General features: G+C 38.2%; 1 protein-coding gene across 1 annotated transcript in view; it reads left to right on the forward strand.

The window, feature by feature from the left end:
- The first annotated feature begins 2,067 nt into the window (after positions 1-2,067).
- Positions 2,068-24,275, forward strand: part of CYLC1 (cylicin 1) — a 140,647-nt gene continuing 118,439 nt past the window's right edge. Inside the window, 1 exon segment of the mRNA XM_061178168.1 lies at positions 2,068-2,284. Within this exon segment, the coding sequence (XP_061034151.1) occupies positions 2,068-2,284 (217 nt within the window).

The raw sequence follows: 24,275 nt of genomic DNA on the forward strand, positions 1-24,275 counted from the left end.
CTGAATGAAGTGAGTCAATTACAAAAAGATGAATACCACATAATTCCATTTATATAAGGGTCTAAAATAGTCAAATGAATAGAATCAAAGAGTAGAATATAGTTTCTAGGGGTTGGTGGGGAGAGTGGGTTGGGGAGTTACTACAATGGGCATAAAGTTTCAGTTGAGCAAAGTGAATTAGTTTTAGAGATTTGTTGTACAACATTGTAACTATAGTCAACAGTACTATATTGTACCCTTAAAAAAATTATTAAAAGGATAGATCTCAGGTTAAATATTCTTGCCACAGTAAATAATTTAAAAAATGTGTACTTGCTTATTTAAGTGATTTACTTTCCATGTGTGATTTTCTCTCTCCTATAAATTCTTGCTACTTTTCTGTTTAGAGAATACCTTTAGATATTTCTTTTAGGATAAGTTTAATATTGCTATATTCTTTTAGTTTTTTCTTGTCTGAGAAACTCTATCTCGCCTATTCTAAATGATAATCTTGCTGGGTAGAGTAGCCTAGGTTGCAAGCTTTTCCCTTTCAGGACTTCAAATATATCTTGCCACTCCCTTCTGACCTGCAACTTTTCTGTAGAGAAATATGCTGATAGCCTTATGGGGGTCTTTATATTTAACTCTTTGTTTTGTTGTTGTTGTTTCTTTGTTCTTGCTACCTTTAGAATCCTCTCTTTATCTTTAACTTTTGCCATTTTAATTTTAAAATATCTTGGTGTAAGGCTGTTTTGGTTCATCTTGTTTGGGACCATCTGTTCTTCCTGTACCTAGATATCTGTTTCCTTCCTTAGGTTTTGGAAGTTTTCAGCCATAATCCCTTCAAATACATTTTTGATCTCTTTTTCTCTTTCTTCTCCTTCTGGGATCCCTATTATGCATATACTGGGACACTTCATATTATCCCATAGCTCTTGTATATTGCTTTCTTTTGTCTTCTTGTCTGTTGTTCTGATTGGGTGATTTCCATTATTCTATCTTCCAGATCACTTATTCATTCTTCTGCATTTTCCAGTTTGCTATTTATTGCCTTTAGCTCAGCTTTTGTCTCAACAAATGAGTTTTATAATTTTAATTAGCCCTGCTTTATAGTTTCTAGTTAAATGTTACAGTAATCTGCATTTCTATCTATAGGTCCTTTAAATTCCTTCAGTAATTTTTTTTCATCTCTACCCCACTGCATGTAGGATCCAAGTTCCCTGACCAGGGATTGAACCCATGCCCCTGCAGTGGAGGCACAGAGTCCTAACCACTGGACTGCAAGGGAAGTCCCTCATTCAGTATTTTTATTACCTCCTTTTTGAACTTGGGATCTGGCAGACTGGAGCTGTCTGTTGCACTGTTTGTTCTTTCATGGAAATTCTCTTGATTTTTTAATTGGGAGTGATTCCTCTGCTTCTTCATTTTACTTATATTCTTATGACTATGAGTTTAAGAGAAACAGTTATCTACTATGGTTTGAAGGGATGTTTTTATGTGAGAGTGTCCCTGTGTAGCTTCCATGGGTCTAATATTTTTGGTGAGAGGGCTGTTTTTAGAATGGATGCCTACCACATCTTTTCTCAGTGTGTGCTGGCTGTTATCCCCTTAAAAGGGGGTATGATTTTTGTGGTGGTGATGACAGTCTACACTGGATATTGAGCAGGGCCTCCTCTTTGCTCTGTGGTTGTCACAGCCCTGTCAGGGGCAGAGTTTGCTCCCCAGTTGCTGCAGTAAATGCCCCCAGATCAGTTTCTGAACTGCAGTGTGAGGTAGGTGGGACTGGAGTGCTCCCACTGTGAGAGGAGCCACTGAGTATGCCTCTGCAGGAGCTGTCCACTGGGAAGAGTGCTCTGTGGTGTCACTTGTCACCCATTGTGTGGGCTCACAAAATACAGTTTTGGGGGACTGCTCTCAGTCCTGCCTCAACCACGGGAATTCAGGCAGTTGGCCCAGGTGTCCCTCAGGCACTGTGCTCACAAAGTGACTAGCACAGATTCATTGGCATGGAACCACTGAGGTCAGGCACTGGGACTGTCATAGTCATGCATGTAGACATGCCATAGATGCTACTGAGTTAGCTCAGACATGGGGCTCCGTCTCTGTGTACACATGTCTGGAGAACCTGCAGCAGAAACTGCCACAGCCACGGAAGCACCAGTAATTCACTCAGATGTCCCACAGTCTCTTGGTTTACAAAGCAACCTCTGGTGCATAAATCCACGGATCACACAGCCCCTGAGACACTCAGATTCCAGTCCTGCTGAAGTCATGACCTCTGGGGATTTCAGCCCCACCTCCCTGTGTGGGCAATCCTAGGGAGCTTATGAGCTCCCACAACTCATAGAGGTGGAGCCACATCCACAGTGAGCGTGCCAAGAGTGGGGCTGCTATGGTGGGCCCCACACTTCACTTCCTGTGAATATTTTAACAATGGGGTTTCAATGGCAGACCTGGGCTCCTTCCTGTGCACACCACTGGTTGTGGCTGGGAGCATGCTCCAGCCCCTTTAGGATGTCTCCACACAGCCAACCCCAGTCCTCTCCATGGGTCTGTCCTCAAGCCTGAGGACACCCTATTTGCACCAGAATGCAAACATTTCAGGCTAGGGAATGCAGTGAGGTGACAGGGACCCTCTTTGCTGGTCTCTCTCTGTTTTGTCTGTCACAAACTGTCTGCTGCACTCTCCTCTGAGCCTGTGAAACTCTCTTTCTGTCCTGGCTGATCTCCCCACTGGTAAAGGTGCTTCCCAGGGCGACAGAACAGCTTCCTCCTAGGGGCACAGCTTCCTCCCAGGGGCACAGGTCTTGTCCTGATAACTTTTTTTTTCCTACCGAATTACGTGGTGATCTTTCTTGCGATTTTGGTTTTATGTGATCATCTGCCAGTGTTCTGCTGGTATTCTGTGAGAATTGTTCCACATGTAGATGTATTTTTGATGTATTTGTGGGAGAAGGTGAGCTACACGTCCTTCTATTTCACCATCTTGATCCGGCCTGTCATATATTAATTAACCATAAGTGTGAGTGTTTGCTTCTGGGCTCTCTATCCTGTTCCATTGATCTATGTGTCTATTTTTGTGGCAGTACTGTACTGTTTTGATTACTGTAGCTTTGTAGAATAGTCTGAAGTTGAGGAGCATGATTCCTCCAGCTCTGATCTTCTTTCTCAAGATTGTTTTGGCTATTTGGATTATTTTGAGTTTCCATGCAAATTTTAAAATTGTTTGTTCTAGTTCAGTGAAAAAATGCCTTAGGTATTTTGACGGATATTGCATAGAATCTGTACATTGCCTTGGGTAATATGGTCATTTTAGCAATATTAATTCTGCCAATCTATGAACATGGCAAATCTTTCCATATGTTTGTGTTGTCTTCAATTTCTTTCATCACTGTCTTACAGTTTTCTGAGTACAGGTCTTTAACCTCCTTCAGTAGGCTTATTCCTAGGTTTCTTATTCTTTTTGATATGATGACACATGTGGTTATTTCCTTAATTTCTCTTTCTGATAGTTTGTTTTTAGTGTATAGAAATGCAACAGATTTCTCAATATTAATTTTGTATCCTGCAACTTTACCAAATTCACTGATGAGCTCCAGTATTTTTCTGGTGGTGTCTTTAGCATTTTCTATGTATAGTACTATGTCATTTGCAAGCAGTGACAGTTTTATTCTTCTTTTCCAGTTTGGACTCCTTTTATTGTCTGATTGTTCTGGTTAGGAGTTCAAATACTATGTCAAATAAAAGTGGTGAGAGTGGGAATCCTCATCTTGTCCCTGATCTTAGAGGAAATGCTTTCAGCTTTTCAACATTGACTATGATGTTAGCTGTGGGTTTGTCATATATGACTTTTATTATGTTGAAGTATGTTCCCTCTATGCCCACTTTCTGCAGAGTTTTTATCATAAAGGATGTTGAATTTGTCAAAAGGTTTTTCTGCCTCTATTGAGATGATCATATGGTTTTTATCCTTTGATTTGTTAATGTGTTGTGTCATATTGATTGATTTGTGGATATTAAAATATCTTTGAATCCCTGGGATAAATCCCACTTGATCATGGTGTGTGATCCTTTTAAGGTATTGTTGGATTTGGTTTGTTAGTATTTTGTTGAGGATTTTTGCATCTATGTTCATCAGTGATATTGGCCTGTAATTCTCTTCTTTGATGGTATGTTTTTCTCGTTTTGGTATCAGGGTGATGCTGGACTCATAGAATGAGTTCGGAAACATTCCTTCCTCTGCAAGTTTTTGTAATATTTTGAAAAGGATAGGTGTTAACTCTTCTCCAGTTATTTAGTAGAATTTACCTGTGAAACTATCTGGTCCTGAACTTTTGTTTGTTGAGAGTTTTAAATCACAGATTCATTTTTTTTACTGATAGTTGGTCTGTTCACATTTTCTATTTCTTCCTGGTTCAGTCTTGGGAAATTGTATATTTGTAAGAAGTTGTCCATTTCTTCTAGATTCTCCATTTTATTCACGTATAAGTGTTCATAGTAGTCTCTCATGATATTTTGTATTTCTGTAGTATTGGTTATAACTTCTTCTTTGTCATTTCTGATTTTATTGATTTGGGCCTTCTCTTTTTCTCTTGATGAGTCTGGCTAAAGGTTTATCAATTCTGTTTATCTTTTCAAAGAATCAAGAATCATAGTTTCATTGATCTTTTCTATTGCTTTTTTCATCTCTGTTTCACTTACTTCTGCTCTGAGTTTTATAATTTCTGTCCTTCTACTAACTTTGGGTTTTGTTTGTTCTATTTCTAACTCTTCTAAGTGTAACATTAGGTTGTTTATTTGAGATTTTTTTCTTTTTCCTGAGGTAAAGGTCTACTGCTCTAAACTTCCCTCTTAGAACTGCTTTTGCTGCTTTCCATAGATTTTGCATTATTTTGTTTTTGTTTTCATTTGTCTTCAGGTATTTTTTTATTTCTTCTTTGATTTCTTCAGTGATCCATTGATTGTTTACTAGTATATTGTTTAACCTCCACGTGTCTGTGTATTTTGCAGGTTTTTTTCTTGTGGTTGACTTTTAGTCTCATAGCATTGTGATTGGAAAAAATGCTTGATATGATTTCAATTATCCTAAATTTACTAAGCCTTGCTTTGTGGCCTACCATGTGATCTATCATAGTGAATGTTCCATGTGCACTTGAAAAGAGTCTGTGTTCTGATGATTTTGGACGGAATGTTCTACATATATCAAGTAACTTCCTCTGGTCTAAAGTGTCATAAGACCAGTTTTGCCTTATTTGTTTTCTGTCTGGATGATCTGTCCATTGATGTAAGTGGGATGTTAAATTCCACTACTTTTGTTACTGTCAGTTTCTCCCTTTATATCTGTTAATAGTTGCATTATGTACTTAGGGTGGTCCTATGTTTGGTGCATATATATTTACAATTGTTGTATCTTCTTCTTTTATTGATATCTTTATCATTCTACAATGTTTTTCTTTGTCTCTTATTACAGTCTTTACTTTAAAATTTACTTTGCCTGATGTAAGTATTGCTATTTTTCTTTCCTTTGACTTCCATTTGCATGGAATGATTTTTCCCATCCCCTCACCTTCAGTCTGTGTGTGTCTTTAGATGTGAAGTGAGTCTCTTGTAGGCAGCATCTATATGGGTCTTGTTTTTGTATACATTCAGCCATTGTATGTCTTTTAATTAGAGCATTTATTCCATTTACATGTACAGTAATTATTGATATGCATGTTCTTATTGCCATTTTGTTGTGTTGGAATTGTTTTAATAGGTGTCTTTTGTGCCTTTCATCTTTGTTTTTTTTCTCTTGTGATTTGCTGACTGTCTTTAGTGTTTTGTTTGTATTCCTTTTTCTTTGTATTGATGTATCTACTATAGCTTTTAATTTGTGGTTACCATGAAGTTGTTATATAGCTATCGTCTATCTATCTATCTATCTACATGACTGTTTCATTTCAAGTTGCTGATCTCTTACTTTCAAATGCATTTTAAAAACACTGCAGTTGTACTATCATTCCCTCACAATTACTCTTTTTGATATCATATTTTACATCAACTTATTTTCTTTTTTTATTGTCTTTTTTGAACACCTTTATTGGAGTATAATTGCTTTACAATGGTGTGTTAGTTTCCGGTTTATAACAAAGTGAATCAGTTATACATATACATATGTCCCCATATCTCTTCCCTCTTGCATCTCCCTCCCTGCCACCCTCCCTATCACACCCCGCCAGGTGGTCACAAAGCACTGAGCTGATCTCCCTGTGCTATGCAGCTGCTTCCCACTAGCTATCTGTTTTATGTTTGGTAGTGTATATATGTCCATGCCACTCTCTCACTTTGTCCCAGCTTACCCTTCCCCCTCCCTGTATCCTCAAGTCCATTCTCTAGTAGGTCTGTGTTTTTATACCTGTCTTACCCCTAGGTTCTTCATGACCATTTTTTCTTTGTAGATTCCATATATATGCGTTAGCATACAGTATTTGTTTTTCTCTTTCTGACTTACTTCACTCTGTATGACAGACTCTACGTCCATCCACCTCACTACAAATAACTCAATTTCATTTCTTTTTATGGCTGAGTAATATTCCATTGTATATATGTGCCACATTTTCTTTATCCATTCATCTGTTGATGGACACTTAGGTTGTTTCCATGTCCTGGCTATTGTAAATAGAGCTGCAATGAACATTGTGGTACATGACTCTTTTTGAATTATGGTTTTCTCAGGGTATATGCCCAGTAGTGGGATTGCTGGGTCGTATGGTAGTTCTATTTTTAGTTTCTTAAGGAACGTCCATACTGTTCTCCATAGTGGCTGTATCAATTTACATTCCCACCAACAGTGCAAGAGGGTTCCCTTTTCTCCACACCCTCTCCAGAATTTGTTGTTTGTAGATTTTTTGATGATGGCCATTCTGACCAGTGTGCCATGATATCTCATTGTAGTTTTGATTTGCATTTCTCTAATGATCAAACTCTTAGAGGACAACATAGGCAGAACACTCTATGGCATAAATCACAGCAAGATCCTTTTTGACCCACATCCTACAGAAATGGAAATTAAAACAAAAATAAACAAATGCAACCTAATGAAATGTAAAAGCTTTTGCACAGCAAAGGAAACCATAAACAAGATGAAAAGACAACCCTCAGAATGGGAGAAAATATTTACAAATGTGGCAACTGACAAAGGATTAACCTCCAAAATTTACAAGCAGCTCATGCAGCTCAGTATCAAAAAAACAAACAACCCAATCAAAAAATGGGAAGAAGACCGAAATTGATATTTCTCCAAAGAAGATATACAGATTGCCAACAAACACATGAAAGAATGCTTACATCTATTTATTTTGTGTATCTCTTAACTGCTTATTGTGGATATAGATGATTTTGCTATTTTTCTTACTTTTAACCTTCCTCCTAGCTTTGTGTGTGGATGATTTCCTACTTTTACTGTATGTTTCCCTTCACCAATGAGCTTTTTGTTTATTAATTTTCTTTTTTCTAATTGTAGCCTTTCATTTTTCACTTAGAGAAGTTTCTTTAACATTTCTTGTAAAGCTGGTTTGGTGGTGCTGAACTCATAGATTTTCCTAGTCTGTAAAGCTTTTGATCTTTCCATCAAATCTGAAAGAGAGCATTTATTTTTTATTTTTTATTTTTAAGTTTTCTTTTTAAAATCTTTATTGAAGTATAATTGCTTTACAATGGTGTGTTACTTTCTGCTTTATAAGAAAGTGAATCAGTTATACATATACATATGTTCCCATGTCTCTTCCCTCTTGCATCTCAGTCCCTCCAACCCTCCCTATTCCACCCCTCTAGGTGGTCACAAAGCACCGAGCTGATCTCCCTGTGCTATGCGGCTGCTATCAACTAGCTATCTATTTTACATTTGGTAGTGTATATATGTCCATGACAGTCTCTCACCCTGTCACATCTCACCCCTCCCCCTCCCCATATCCTCAAGTCCATTCTCTAGTAGGTCTGTGTCTTTATTCCCATCTTGCCACTAGGTTCTTCATGACCTTTTTTTTTTCCTTAGATTCCATATATATGTGTTAGCATACTGTATTTCTTTTTCTCTTTCTGACTTACTTCACTCTGTATGACAGACTCTAACTCCATCCACCTCATTACAAATACCTCCATTTCATTTCTTTTTATGGTTGAGTAATATTCCATTGTATATATGTGCCACATCTTCTTTATCCATTCATCTGATGATGGACACCTTGGTTGCTTCCACGTCCTGGCTATTGTAAACAGAGCTGCAATGAATATTTTGGTACATGACTCTTTCTGAATTATGGTTTTCTCAGGGTATATGCCCAGTAGTGGGATTGCTGGGTCGTATGGTAGTTCTATTTGTAGTTTTTTAAGGAACCTCCATACTGTTCTCCATAGTGGCTGTATCAATTAACATTCCCACCAACAGTGCAAGAGTGTTCCCTTTTCTCCACACCCTCTCCAGAATTTATTGTTTCTAGATTTTTTGATGATGGCCATTCTGACAGGTGTGAGATGATACCTCATTGTAGTTTTGATTTGCATTTCTCTAATGATTAATGATGTTGAGCATCCTTTCATGTGTCTGTTGGCAATCTGTATATCTTCTTTGTAGAAATGTCTATTTAGGTCTTCTGCCCATTTTTGGATTGGGTTGTTCATTTTTTTGTTATTGAGCTGCATGAGCTGCTTGTAAATCTTGGAGATTAATCCTTTGTCCCTTGCTTCATTTGCAAATATTTTCTCCCATTCTGAGGGTTGTCTTTTGGTCTTGTTTACGGTTTCCTTTGCTGTGGAAAAGCTTGTAAGTTTCATTAGGTCCCATTTGTTTATTTGTGTTTTTATTTCCATTTCTCTAGGACCTGGGTCAAAAAGGATCTTGCTGTGATTTATGTCATAGAGTGTTCTGCCTATGTTTTCCTCTAAGAGTTTGATAGTGTCTGGCCTTACACTTAGGTCTTTAACCCATTTTGAGTTTATTTTTGTGTATGGTGTCAGGGAATGTTCTAATTTCATACTTTTACATGTACCTGTCCAATTTTCCAGGCACCATTTATTGAAGAGGCTGTCTTTTCCCCACTGTATATGCTTGCCTCCTTTATCAAAGATAAGGTGACCATATGTGCATGGGCTTATCTATGGGCTTTCTATCCTGTTCCATTGATCTATATTTCTGGTTTGGTGCCAGTACCACACTGTCTTGATTACTGTAGCTTTGTAATATAGTCTGAAGTCAGGGAGCCTGATTCCTCTGGCTCCATTTTTCGTACTCAAGATTGTTTTGTCTATTCGGGGTCTTTTGTGTTTCCATACAAATTGTGAAATTTTTTGTTCTAGTTCTGTGAAAAATGCCAGTGGTAGTTTGATAGGGATTGCATTGAATCTGTAGATTGCTTTGGGTAGTAGAGTCATTTTCACAATGTTGATTCTTCCAATGCAAGAACATGGTATATCTCTCCATGTATTTGTATCATCTTTAATTTCTTTCATCAGTGTCTTATAATTTTCTGCATACAGGTCTTTTGTCTCCTTAGGTAGGTTTATTCCTAGATATTATATTCTTTTTGTTGCAATGGTAAACGGGATTGTTTTCCTAATTTCACTTTCAGATTTTTCGTCATTAGTGTATAGAAATGCAAGAGATTTCTGTGCATTAATTTTGTATCCTGCTACTTTACCAAATTCATTCATTAGCTCTAGTAGTTTTCTGGTAGCATCTTTAGGATTCTCTATGTATAGTATCACGTCATCTGCCAACAGTGACAGCTTTACTTCTTCTTTTCCGATTTGGATTCCTTTTATTTCTTTTTCTTCTCTGATTGCTGTGGCTAACACTTCCAAAACTATGTTGAATAATAGTGGTGAGAGTGGGCAACCTTGTCTTGTTCCTGATCTTAGTGGAAATGGTTTCAGTTTTTCACCATTGAGGACAATGTTGGCTGTGGGTTTGTCATATATGGCCTTTATTATGTTGAGGAAAGTTCCCTCTATGCCTACTTTCTGCAGGGCTTTTATCATAAATTGGTGTTGAATTTTGTCAAAAGCTTTCTCTGCATCTATAGAGATGATCATATGGTTTTTCTCCTTCAATTTGTTAATATGGTGTATCACATTGATTGATTTGCGTATATTGAAGAATCCTTGCATTCCTGGGATAAACCCTACTTGATCATGGTGTATGATCCTTTTAATGTGCTGTTGGATTCTGTTTGCTAGTATTTTGTTGAGGATTTTTGCATCTATGTTCATCAGTGATATTGGCCTGTAGCTTTCTTTCTTTGTGACATCTTTGTCTGGTTTTGGTATCAGGGTGATGGTCGCCTCGTAGAATGAGTTGGGGAGTGTTCCTCCCTCTGCAATATTTTGGAAGAGTTTGAGAAGGATAGGTGTTAGCTCTTCTCTAAATGTTTGATAGAATTCGCCTGTGAAGCCATCTGGTCCTGGGCTTTTGTTTGTTGGAAGATTTTTAATCACAGTTTCAATTTCAGTGCTTGTGATTGGTCTGTTCATATTTTCTATTTCTTCCTGGTTCAGTCTCGGCACATTGTGCATTTCTAAGAATCTGTCCATTTCTTACAGGTTGTCCATTTTATTGGCATAGAGTTGCTTGTAGCAATCTCTCATGATCGTTTGTATTTCTGCGGTGTCAGTGGTTACTTCTCCTTTTTCATTTCTAATTCTGTTGATTTGAGTCTTCTCCCTTTTTCTCTTGATGAGTCTGGCTAATGGTTTATCAATTTTGTTTATCTTCTCAAAGAACCAGTTATTAGTTTCATTGATTTTTGCTATTGTTTCCTTCATTTCTTTTTCATTTATTTCTGATCTGATCTTTATGATTTCTTTCCTTCTGCTAGCTTTGTGGATTTTTTGTTCTTCTTTCTCTAATTGCTTTAGGTGCAAGGTTAGGTTGTTTATTCGAGATGTTTCCTGTTTCTTGATATAGGCTTGTATTGCTATAAGCTTCCCTCTTAGCACTGCTTTTCCTGCATCCCATAGGTTTTGGGTCGTCGTGTCTCCATTGTCATTTTTTTTTGTTTTTTTTTTGTTTTTTTTGTGCATTTTTAATGACCATTTTAACAAATTATTTAGTAACATTAGCAACCACAGTTGCTATGAATTGTTCTAGTCTTGTTCTTAAGGAAGCAAATTAAAAATGCAAATATGTATTAAGTATTCCTGAAATTCCTTGCATTTGAGGACTTGTAATCATATTACTTGCACGATTTCTCCTTTTGCATACACATTTTTCTGCTAGAAGAGGACATTGGAGGGGAAAATAATTATTAAAATGACTCCAAATGTACTGCAACAAAAAGATAGTCCTGGGGTTTTTTTGTTCTTCTTTCTCTAATTGCTTTAGGTGCAAGGTTAGGTTGTTTATTCGAGATGTTTCCTGTTTCTTGATGTAGGCTCGTATTGCTATAAACTTCCCTCTTAGAACTGCTTTTGCTGCATCCCATAGGTTTTGGATTGTCGTGTCTCCATTGTCATTTGTTTCTAGGAATTTTTTGATTTCCCCTTTGATTTCTTCAGTGATCACTTCGTTATTAAGTAGTGTATTGTGTAGCCTCCATGTGTTTGTATTTTTTACAGATCTTTTCCTGTAATTGATATCTAGTCTCATAGCGTTGTGGTCGGAAAAGATACTTGATACGATTTCAATTTTTTAAAATTTACCAAGGCTTGATTTGTGACCCAAGATATGACCTATCCTGGAGAATGTTCCATGAGCACTTGAGAAAAAATGTGTATTCTGTTGTTTTTGGGTGGAATATCCTATAAATGTTAATTAAGTCCATCTTGTTTAATGTATCATTTAAAGCTTGTGTTTCCTTATTTATTTTCATTTTGGATGATCTGTCCATTGGTGAAAGTGGGGTGTAAAGTCCCCTACTATGATTGTGTTACTGTCGATTTCCCCTTTTATGGCTATTAGTATTTTCCTTATGTATTGAGGTGCTCCTATGTTGGGTGCATAAATATTTACAATTGTTATACCTTCCTCTTGGATCGATCCCTTGATCATTATATAGTGTCCTTCTTTGTCTCTTGTAATAGTGTTTATTTTAAGGTCTATTTTGTCTGATATGAGAATTGCTACTCCAGCTTTCTTTTGATTTCCATTTGCATGGAATATCTTTTTCCATCCCCTCACTTTCAGTCTGTATGTGTCTCTAGGTCTGAAGTGGGTCTCTTGTAGACAGCATATATATGGGTCTTGTTTTTGTATCCATTCAGCCAGTCTGTGTCTTTTGGTGGGAGCATTTAATCCATTTACATTTAAGGTAATTATCGATATGTATGTTCCTATTCCCATTTTCTTAAATGTTTTGGGTTTGTTATTGTAGGTGTTTTCCTTCTCTTGTGTTTCTTGCCTAGAGAAGTTCCTTTAGCATTTGTTGTAAAGCTGGTTTGGTGGTGCTGAACTCTCTCAGCTTTTGCTTGTCTGTAAAGGTTTTAATTTCTCCATCAAATCTGAATGAGATCCTTGCTGGGTAGAGTAATCTTGGTTGTAGGTTTTTCTCCTTCATCACTTTAAGTATATCCTGCCACTCCCTTCTGGCTTGCAGCGTTTCTGCTGAAAGATCAGCTGTTAACCTTATGGGGATGCCCTTGTGTGTTATCTGTTGTTTTTCCCTTGCTGCTTTTAATATGTTTTCTTTATATTTAATTTTTGATAGTTTGATTAATATGTGTCTTGGTGTGTTTCTCCTTGGATTTATCCTGTATGGGACTCTCTGTGCTTCCAGGACTTGATTAACTATTTCATTTCCCATATTAGGGAAGTTTTCAACTATAATCTCTTCAAATATTTTCTCAGTCCCTTTCTTTTTCTCTTCTTCTTCTGGAACCCCTATAATTCGAATGTTGGTGCATTTAGTGTTGTCCCAGAGGTCTCTGAGACTGTCCTCAGTTCTTTTCATTCTTTTTTCTTTATTCTGCTCTGCAGTAGTTATTTCCACCATTTTATCTTCCAGGTCACTTATCCGTTCTTCTGCCTCAGTTATTCTGCTATTGATCCCATCTAGAGTATTTTTAATTTCATTTATTGTGCTTTTCATCGTTGCTTGGTTCCTCTTTAGTTCTTCTACGTCCCTGTTAAATGTTTCTTGCATTTTTGTCTATTCTATTTCCAAGATTTTGGATCATCCTTACTATCATTATTCTGAATTCTTTTTCAGGTAGACTACCTATTTCCTCTTCATTTGTTAGGTCTGGTGTGTTTTGACCCTTATCCTTCATCTGCTGTGTGTTTTTCTGTCGTCTCATTTTGCTTATCTTACTGTGTTTGGGGTCTCCTTTTCACAGGCTGCAGGTTCGTAGTTCCGTTGTTTTTGGTATCTGTCCCCAGTGGCTAAGGTTGGTTCAGTGGGTTGTGTAGGTTTCCTGGTGGAGGGAACTAGTGCCTGTGTTCTGGTGGATGAGGCTGGATCTTGCCTTTCTGGTGGGCACGTCCACGTCTGGTGGTGTGTTTTGGGGTGTCTGTGGCCTTATTATGATTTTAGGCAACCTCTCTGTTAATGGATGGGGCTGTGTTCCTGTCTTGCTAGTTGTTTGGCATAGGGTGTCCAGCACTGTAGCTTGCTGGTCGTTGAGTGAAGCTGGGTCTTGATGTTGAGATGGAGATCTCTGAGAGATTTTCACCGTTTGGTATTACGTGGAGCTGGGAGGTCTCTTGTGGACCAGTGTCCTGAAGTTGGCTCTCCTACCTCAGAGGCACAGCCCTGATGCCTGGCTGGAGCACCAAAAGCCTTTCATCCACACGGCTCAGAATAAAAGGGAGAAAAAATAGAAAGAAAGAAAGAAAGAAAGAGGATAAAATAAAATAAAATAAAGCTATTATAATAAAAAATAAGAAAAAAAATTAAGAATAAATTTATTAAGAAAAATTTTTTTTTAATTTTTATAAATAGATTTATTATTTTTTTATAATAAAAAATAATAAAATTATTAAGAAAAAATTTATTAAGAAAAAAATTTTAATTTTTTATAATAAAAAGTATGAAAAAACTTACTAAAAAATTTTTTTTAATTTTTTAAAAATAGAAAATAAGGAAAAAATTATTAAGAAAACATTTATTAGGGAAAAAAGAAAAAAAAATTTTTAAGTAAAAAAAAAAAAAAAAAAAAAAGGACAGGCTTAACCCTAGGACTAATGGTGAGAGCAAAGCTATACAGACAAAATCTCACCCAGAAGCATACACATATACACTCACAAAAAAAGGAAAAGGGGAAAAATTAATATATCCTGCTCCCAAAGTCCGCCTCCTAAATTTGGCATGATTCGTTGTCTATTCAGGTATTCAACAGATGCAGGCACATCAAGTTGTTTGTGGAGCTTTAATTCACTGCTTCTGAGGCTGCTGGGAGAGATTTCCCTTTCTCTTCTTTGTTCGCACAGCTCCCGGGGTTCAGCTTTGGATTTGGAGCCGCCTCTGCGTGTAGGTCGCCTGAGGGATTCTGTTCCCCGCCCAGACAGAACGGGGTTAAAGGATCAGCTGACTAGGGGGCTCTGGCTCACTCAGGCCGGGGGGGAGGGAGCGGTACGGAGGAGGCGGGGCGAGCCTGCGCCGGCAGAAGCTGGCGTGACGTTGCAGCAGCCTGAGGCGCACCGTGCGTTCTCCTTGGGAAGTTGTCCCCAGATCACGGGAGCCTGGCCATGGCGGGCTGCACTGGCTCCCGGGAGGGGCGGTGTGGAGAGTGACCTGTGCTCGCACACAGGTTTTTTGGTGGCGGCAGCAGCAGCCTTAGCGTCTCATGCCCATCTCTGGGTTCCGCGCTGATAGCCGCGGCTCGCGCCCGCCTCTGAGGTCCATGCTGATAGCCACGGCTCGCGCCTGTCTCTGGAGTTCGTTTAAGCGGCGCTCTGAACCCCTCTCCTTGCGCGCCACGAAACAAAGAGGCAAGAAAAAGTCTCTTGCCTCTTCGGCAGCTGCAGACTTTTTCTCGGGCTCCCTCCCGGCTAGCTGTGGTGCGCTAGCCCCTTCAGGCTGTGTTCACACCGCCAACCCCAGTCCTCTCCCTGCGATCCAACTGAAGCCCGAGCCTCAGCTCCCAGCTCCCGCCCGCCCCGGCGGGTGAGCAGACAAGCCTCTCGGGCTGGTGAGTGCTGCTCGGCGCCGATCCTCTGTGCGGGAATCTCTCCGCTTTGCCCTCTGCACCCCTGTGGCTGCGCTCTCCTCCGTGGCTCTGAAGCTTCCCCCCTCTGCCACCCGCAGTCTCCGCCCACGAAGGGGCTTCCTAGTGTGTGGAAACCTTTCCTCCTTCATGGCTCCGTCCCACAGGTGCAGGTCCCGTCCCTATTCTTTTGTTTCTGTTATTTCTTTTTTCTTTTGCCCTACCCAAGTACGTGGGAATTTTCTTGCCTTTTGGGAGGTCTGACGTCTTCTGCCAGCGTTCAGTGGGTGTTCTGTAGGAGCAGTTCCACGTGTAGATGTATTTCTAATGTATCTGTGGGAAGGAAGGTGATCTCCACGTCTTACTCTTCCGCCATCTTGCCCTGACTCTGAGAGCATTTCTGAGTAGACTGTTCTTGGGTGTAGGTTTTTCCCTTTCATCACTTTAAATATATCATGCTATTCCATCTGATCTGTGGAATTTCTGCTGAAATGTCAAATGATCATTTTATGAGGTTTCCATTGTATTTTATTCGTTGCTTTTCCTTTGTTGCCTCTAAAATTCTCTTTATCTTTAATTTTTGCCATTTTAATTATAACATATCTTGAAGTGTTCCTCTTTGAGTTAATCCTGTATGGGACTGTGTGTTTCTTGGGCTTTGCTGTCTGTTTCCTTTCCTAGGTTAGGTAAGTTTTCAGCTATTATGTCTTCAAATATTTCCTCAACTCCTTTCTCTCTTTTCCTTCTGGAACCCCTATAATATAAGTATTAGCATCCTTGCTGTTGTCCCAGAAGTCTCTTAAACTTTCTTAATTTATATTCATTATTTTTTCTTTTTCCTGTTCAGCATCAGTGATTTCCACTACTCTGTCTTCCAGCTCACTGATTCATTCCTCTGTATCATTTAGTATACTGTTGATTCCTTCTAGTGTATTTTTCATTTCAGTTATTGTATTGTTCATCTCTGTTTGGTTGTTCTTTATGTTCTCTAACTCTTTGTTAAAAACGTCTAAATTCTCACTCTGTGCATCCATTCTTTTCCCAGGTTCTTTGGTCATATTTATGGTTACTATCTTGAAATTCTCAAGTCGATTGCTTATCTCCACTTCACTTAGTTCTTCTTCTGGAGTTTTATCTTGTTCCTTTGTCTGGAACATGTTCTTCTGTTGCCTCATTTTGCCTAAGTTTCCGTTTGTATTTTTCTTTATCTGGTAAGTTGGTTATGTTTCCTGACCTTGGAGAAGTGTCCTTTTGTAGGAGACATCCAATGTACCCCCAGCTGCACACTCCCCTCTTGTCACTTAAGCTGTATTCTCTAGAAGTTCCCCCATGAGGGCCACATGGGTCCTTTTGTTGTGGCGGGCTGACTATTTGGGTGCTCTGGTAGTATTTTTTGGCCCCTGGTCTGGTTGGTTGCCAGGCCCTGCCTTGTGCAGAGGCTGCCATCTGCTGGTTGGTGGGGCTGGGTCACAAAGCAGTTGACTGCAGAACCCCAGGGTTCCCAGGGCTTATGCTGGCTCCCTGGTGGGTGTAGTCAAGATCCAGAAGATTTTGCAGCTGTTGTCCTCCCACTGGTGGGTGAAGCCACGTCCTCAGATTAGTGCCAGCCACCTGGCAGGCAGAGCTGGGTCCTGTAGTCTGGTTACAGGACCCAGAGGCCCCAGAGTTTGGGTGGGATCACTGAGTGGGAGATGGTTTCTGACACAGTTGGGTATGTGTTCTAGGGTGTCCTGAAACTTGTTTTGGTCTGCTAGTGGGTAGGGTTGGGGCTCAACTGGCCCTGGGCAGGTTTTAGCCTGCTGGTGGACAGGCTTTGTCCACAAGCTGTGTGGTTGTGGTTTTCTCAAGTCTGGTGTCTCCCCTCTGCAGGGCAAGACTGGTCCAGAGGTTAGAGAAGGTTCCCTGAAGGGCAGGGTCAGGGCCAATGGAATTCTGGGACTGGTGCATGCCCACTGTTTGGTGAAGCTAGGTCCTGGACTCTCTGTTGGTTAGGGCTGTGTCCAGAGGTGGTTGTGGGCTCAGGGGGTCTTAAGACAGCCTGTCTGCTGATGGGTGGGGGTGTGTCCCTTCCCAGTTAGTTGTTTGGTCTGAGGTGCCCAAGCATTGGTGCCTACAGGCTTTTGGGTGGGACCAGGTCTTGACATTAATGAGCTACAGGGGGGATTCCACAAAAGTGCTGCAAGCACTATTGTCCCAATAGTAGAAGGAGCTCCCAAAAATGGTTGCTGCCAGCATTTATGTTCCCAGGGTAAGCTGCAGTCACCTCCTGCCTCTCTAGGAGATTATCCAAGATTAGCAGGTAAGTCTGACCCAAGCCCCTCTCAGATTACTGCTTCTGCTCCACCTTGTGGTTTCTTCTTTATGTCTTTAGTTGTAGAAGGTCTTTTTTGGTAGGTTGTGGTCTTTTTCATCAATGGTTGTTCTGCAGATAGTTATGATTTTGGTGTTCCTGTGAGAGAAGGTGAGCTCACGATCTTTCTACTCCACCATCTTTGCCAAGAACTCTGTTTGACTTTTTAATGGTTTCTATTTCTGTGTTGAACATCTCATTTTGTTCATGCACTGATTTTCTAATTTTGTTTTGTTTTCTATCTGTGTTTTCTTGTCGTTCACCAAATTTCTTTAAGAGGATTATTCTGAATTTTTTGTCAGGAAGTTGATAGATCTCCATTTCTTTAGGTTAACTTATTGGAACTTTACTAGTTTCCTCTGTTACATAATGTTTTCTTGATTATTTTTGACACTTGTGGTCTTTAAATTGGTGTCTACACATTTGAAGAAATAGACCCCTCCTTTAGTCTTTACAAACAGGCTTCAGCAGGTAATTCTTCACCAATCAGCTGATTGTAGGTGTGCAATTGGGTTGTATCCACAGATGATTTTGTTGCTGAAGTCCTTGGATGTGCAGATCTGGTGCCTGGGTTAGCAGGTGGTCTTGCCTGGTGCCTCAGTCCATAGCAGTGAGGCTGGAGCCTAGTCTACTGGGGCAGGACTCTCATTTGGGTTCACAGAGTGGGCCTATTTCCTGAGTCTGCAGTGATTGGCCTAGGACCTGAGTCCATATAGTAGACCTGGGTCCTGGGTCCTCAGGGTATTGGGGACCACTAGGATGGGCCTGATAATTGGAATTGTGAAAGTAGTCCTGGTGTCTGGGTCCATGGGTTCCACCATGGAGGCTGAGTCTGCAGTAGTTAACCCATCACTGAGACTTGGTTGGAGCCTGAGTGTGGGAGATAGCCTACAGCTTAGGTTCATGGAGGTTTTCTTGAAACTGGGGCAAGCATGAAGACTGGGCCACAGGACTCAACCTGGTGTTGAGGTGGGCAGGGAGTGTTGGTCCATGGGAGACAGCTTGGAGCCTGTGCCTGTGGGGACAGCTTGGTGCTGGGGTTATCTTAGAGGCTGGGGTTCCAGGTACAGGTTTGGCAGTTGGGTAAACTGGCTGGTCATGTGCTTGGGTGGTCCAGAAATTTCGGGTTCACAAGTGATGGTTTGGAGATTGGTCTGCCCAGCCTAGTTTGGAGCTGAGGGGGAAGGGAACTTGGGGCTATGGGAGATTCCCTGTGACATTGAGACCACAGGGCTGGTCTGACACTCATACTAGACTGGTGATGGGGTTCATGGTTTAAGTTGGGTGCTCACTTAACTCCACCTTCCATGGAGAGGTTGTGTCTCTCCATGCTGGTATACTCAGGTTTGTAGGAGGGGTGATGAGAGTAGAAGGAAACTGTCTTTTCTACACTCTTCAATCTGTTTTTTCTTAATCTGGGCTCCACCACATGCTATAATTTCTCACTTGGAATCTTTAGCTCTTGTAAAAGTACTTGTGTACATTGATAGCTATTCAAATTTCTTTGGATATTTATAATCTTTTTATGGTTCCATAACAATTTTATGATTATTTTTCTATTTCTGTGAAAAATGCCATTGAAATTTTGAAGGAAATTGCATTAAATCTGTAGATTGCCTAAGGTAGTATTGACATTTTACAATATTAAGTTTCCAATCCATAAACATGGGATATCTTTGCATTTATTTGTTTCCCCTTAAATTTCCTTCATCAGTGTATTATAGTTTTCAGTGTACAGATTTTTAACTTCATTGAGTTAATGTATTATTAAGTATTTTATTCTTTTTGATACTACTCTAAATGGGATTTCTTTCTTAATTTCTCTTTCAGATAGTGTGTTGTTAGTGTGTAAAAATGCAACTAAATTTTTTATGTTGATTTTGTACCCTGCAGCTTTACTGAATTTGTTTGTTAGTTTCTACCAGTGCTTTTGTAAAGTGTTTAGTTTTCTATATAAAATGTCATGTCACCTGCAAACAGAGACAATATTTTTTAAACATCTTTATTGTACTATAATTGCTTTACAATGGTGTGTTAGTTTCTGCTTTATAACAAAGTGAATCAGTTATACATATACATATGTCCCCATATCTCTTCCCTCTTGTGTCTCCCCACCCTCCCACCCTCCCTATCCCACCCCTCTAGGTGGTCACAAAGCAGCGAGCTGATCTCCCTGTGCTATGCAGCTGCTTCCCACTAGCTACCTATTTTACATTAGGTAGTGTATATATGTCCATGCTACTCTCTCACTTTGTCACAGCTTACCCTTCCCCCTCCCCATATCCTCAAGTCCGTTCTCTAGTAGGTCTGTGTCTTTATTCCCGTCTTGCCCCTAGGTTCTTCATGACCTTTATTTTATTTATTTATTTTTTAGATTCCATATATATGTGTTAACATATGGTATTTGTTTTTTCTCTTTCTGACTTACTTCACTCTGTATGACAGACTCTAGGTCCATCCACCTCACTACAAATAACTCAATTTCGTTTCCTTTTTATGGCTGAGTAATATTCCATTGTATATATGTGCCACATTTTCTTTATCCATTCATCTGTTGATGGACACTTAGGGAATGTAAATTGATACAGCCACTATGGAGAACAGTATGGAGGTTCCTTAAAAAACTAAAAATAGAACTACCATACGACCCAGCAATCCCACTACTGGGCATATACCCTGAGAAAACCATAATTCAAAAAGAGTCATGTACCAAAATGTTCATTGCAGCTCTATTTACAATAGCCAAACTGAGACAATTTTATTTCTTCCTTTCTGATTTGTTACCATTTCTTTCTTTTTCTTGCCTAATTGCTCTGACTAGGACTCCTGTACTATTCTGAATAAAAGTGGTGAAAGTGAGCACTATTGTCTTAATCTTGCTCTTAGAGGAAAAGCTTTCAGATTTTCACCATGGAGCACGAGGTTAGCTCTAATTTTCTATTATATTGGCCAAGATTACCTTTAAAAACTGGCAATAAAAAGTTTTAAGATTTCCATTAGAATCCAGAAACATTTGGACATCCTTTGTCAACTCCAAAGAGCAGCTTATAAAATCAATGTTTTGGTAATTATTTTCTATTGTGAAAACAGTTTTCATATTTTAAAATGTAATTTTAACATATACTTTGTAGATAAGGCAGATTCTTACAAGAGCAGAAATTTTTAATAAAGCAATAATTCACTAATAATTACAACTGATTCCTTTCATAGGGACTGCACAATGTTTAATATCTTGTTATCTAAAGTATAGAACATCTTAATCTGCTGATGTAACTGAAACTGTTGTTATAAACATATCTTTATACAGCCCTCATGTTTTTAAAATATTTATTTTATGATATTTTGGGGTTCATACTGATTGTAAATTCACCATGGATAATCCAAAACTAAACTATGGAAAATTAAAATTTGACAGAATACACAAATAGTGGGATGGATTTCCTAAATCATTCATAGATATACCAGTTTTGGGAACTATACTTTCATTGACTTGGTGGACCAAACCCAATCAGGAAAACAATTAAGTAAGTCTATGCCCAGATGATTGACCACATTCACAGTACTTCTAAATAAGAAGTCTAGTTCAGGGCTCAATTTTTTAAAATAAATTTTTACCTCAGTAGTTGAACAAGCAGAATTTTATACCAAAAATAAAACAAATAATTAAATAAACCTTACATTGAACCTACTTGCTGACCTCCAAATGAGATATGATTTAAGAAAAATGCAACCTAAAAAAATTTGAACTGGTTAAAATTCGTAGTAAGCTCGTGTATTCTGTAAAACAATTGAAATGATACAATGATACAAGTCCACTGGAAATTGGTCCAAACAAAACCTGAATTCAACTGACTCATTTTGATCCAATTCTAATCTGAAATATAATTTCAATTTTTCATTATTGATTTTGAGGTTTCTTAGGTAATGGCTGAGTCCTTAGTTAAGGAGGTAGGGGATGCATTCAATTTTAAGTATTGAATGCTTTCAAAGTTTAGAATACTTTCCAAATATTTCAGATAATAATTAAGTCCTTGTTTTGCTGAACTGACTTAGGACACAACTTTTTTAAATGGAGTTAAAAGATTTAATTTTTTTATGCATATGCAAAAAAACCTCAGTATTTGAATAGAATGTGCATAGTATTATAGGGTGAGATGGATGTGATAAAAGAGAACTAAACACATCCAATATAAGAGTTATGGCTCATAAAGTAATGTAAAAATAAAACAGTAAAAATCAACTTTACCCTTGAGGTTTTTGTGTCATTACAGTTCTTGATGAATAGTTTTCTACATTATAAATTACTATTTTATTTGACTCTGAGCCAGTCAATTAACCCCTCTGTGATTCAAAATATACCACAAAATATAGATCTTTTTTATCATCAAAATACCCTTCAAAGATGAATGAATCATAACTATGTAAAGGTGAGAAAATACTTTTAAGAAGTGTGTATGTTAAGGAAGGAAAAACTGATGGTTAAATAGCCATATTCCAGAGTTCAATTTCGTAGTTAATCCAAATTAATAAATTCCCCAATCCTCTAGCAAGTATACTATATTTTGTAATTTATACCTTGTTTGTTCAGATTTTTGAGTGAATGACAGATTAACAAAACTAAAAGATGCATATATGAAAGATCTGATAAGCAGTTGTTGGCAAATGAGAAAAGTTTTACTCCTAAGAAGAGTTCATAGATCACTACAATTATAAGGTTAACTCAAAGGTGTACATTTCATATTCTATGATAATCAAGAAGTTATTTGACCTGTAGATTTTTCAGATATAGGATGTTACTGACTGAGGTGAAACCCCAGATCGAAGTCTTAAAGTAGCCATTTAGTCACCACAAAGACACTTTCTCCATTCTGGACCTAACTCTTCAATCAAGGTTCTTCATTTTAAGTTAGGTAAGGGACTTTGAGAAAACACTTTACTTCTTCATACGTATATTTATTTCATCATCAAAAAGGCATCATAATGCCTGTCCAACTTACCTTACACAATGTTGAGTAAGAGGATGTGAAGCACTTTGAAAAAATGTAAGAACACTATTCACATGTAGTTTTGAAGGTCAACCTACCTACATCTTACCAAGTCCTCACATACTGTGTCAAGTTCCATACACTTCAAAAACTCTCTCCAGAGAGTACCAGCTCACCTTATGCTATCATCTTTTTCTCATATTGTTTGCTTTTGAGTCGAGTACACATATTTTGTTTTCTTAATCAGACTATAACTTGATGATAGGAATGAGCATGTCTTAAAATTCTTTGATATTCTCTACTTTACCTAGCACAGGGTTAAGCAGATAATAGATATTCAATTTTCTTTTTTGAGTGTGTGGTAAAAAAAAAAAAGAAATCTACCCTATTAAAAAAATTTAAGTGTACAGAAGAGTATTGTTAAGTATAGGCACATTGATTCTTGCACAGAAGATCTCTAGAAACTTGCATGACTGAACCACTATATTCATTGTACAGCAACTCTCTATTTCTCCATCTCTTCAGCCCCTGGTAACCACCATTCTTCTTTAATATTTTTTTTTGACAAACAAAATAAAGTGATTTGCTTAAAATATCTGCAAGGTCCTTAACACATCTAAAGAGTCTCTGGGTCTATGATTAGTGATACCCTCCGAGACACTGTCAAAGTAGATTATGTAACCAAAGATAAATATAACCCTTCCTCCATCTTTATATCGTATCTTCTGGGGGGCAGAATGGCTTTGCTTTCTTTGTAGCTACCTAACTTGTCATGCACCTCTCTTACTCTAAAATTTTCTGTCTTCCATTAAAAGAAGTACATAATGTGACATATTCTGGTTTTCAGGGTCAATGCTGGAGATAATACTCTTGAATGTGAAATGCATTGAATGATTGATGCACATATGAAACATATCACTTATTTCTATCCTTTATTCTTTATTCTGTCATCTATCCCACTCCATCCAATCTTAATTTCTTCTGACCTGATTTTTTATGTCTCCTCAACGGGTCTATGATTCTAATACAACTTATTCATTGTGAGCAGAGTGATCTCCCTAAAACGTTTTCTTTGATAATGTCACCAAACTATTTGAAACTATGCAATATCTCCCCATTGACCACAGAATTAAGTCTAAACTCTTTCACATAAAAATCAAGGTATCAGTGATTGGGCCCAAACATCTTATCCTCTCAGCATTATTACCTATTGCATATTGCATTCTTACCTTACATTTTAGTCAAATCAAATAATTAGCCATTTTGTGACTACTCTTCCCCAGCTTCCCTGAATTTGCATTTGTTCATGATATTCTTTTCTCCTGAAATCTTTTCCTCTCAGCTTGTTGAAATCCCACTTATTATTCTGGATTTGATTTAAACAATACTTTCCTAATTGATACAAAAACACTTTTAGACCATTCTTACATTATTACACTCTGCTTTGTGTTATACTTATTTGTACATATTTTGTGTACACTTTGTCACTTCTACTTGAGGGCAGAGATCATTTTTTTGCTCATCTGTGTATCCCTCTACAGTACTTAGTACATAGGAGACACTCAGAAAATGTCCATTAAATTGAATTTAAATTGATGAAATATTTTCTGTCTTGCCAAAAGGAGCTTTTATTAAAATTATAAAGAAACTCAAGCCATAAAATTAAGACAAATTACATTAAGAATGATATTAGTAGCAACATTTGTGGTTACATATTAGAAGGGGTAGAGCATACTTCATGGTTTGATAAAGCATGCTATTCTAATAACCATTAAACAGTATGCTACAATGAGAAACAGCATATGTAAGAAATGTGTACAGAGTCCAAGTCCTACATATAGCATAAA

The sequence above is a fragment of the Eubalaena glacialis genome, chromosome X, assembly GCF_028564815.1.
Source record: "Eubalaena glacialis isolate mEubGla1 chromosome X, mEubGla1.1.hap2.+ XY, whole genome shotgun sequence".
NCBI classification, from domain to species: Eukaryota; Metazoa; Chordata; class Mammalia; order Artiodactyla; family Balaenidae; genus Eubalaena; species Eubalaena glacialis.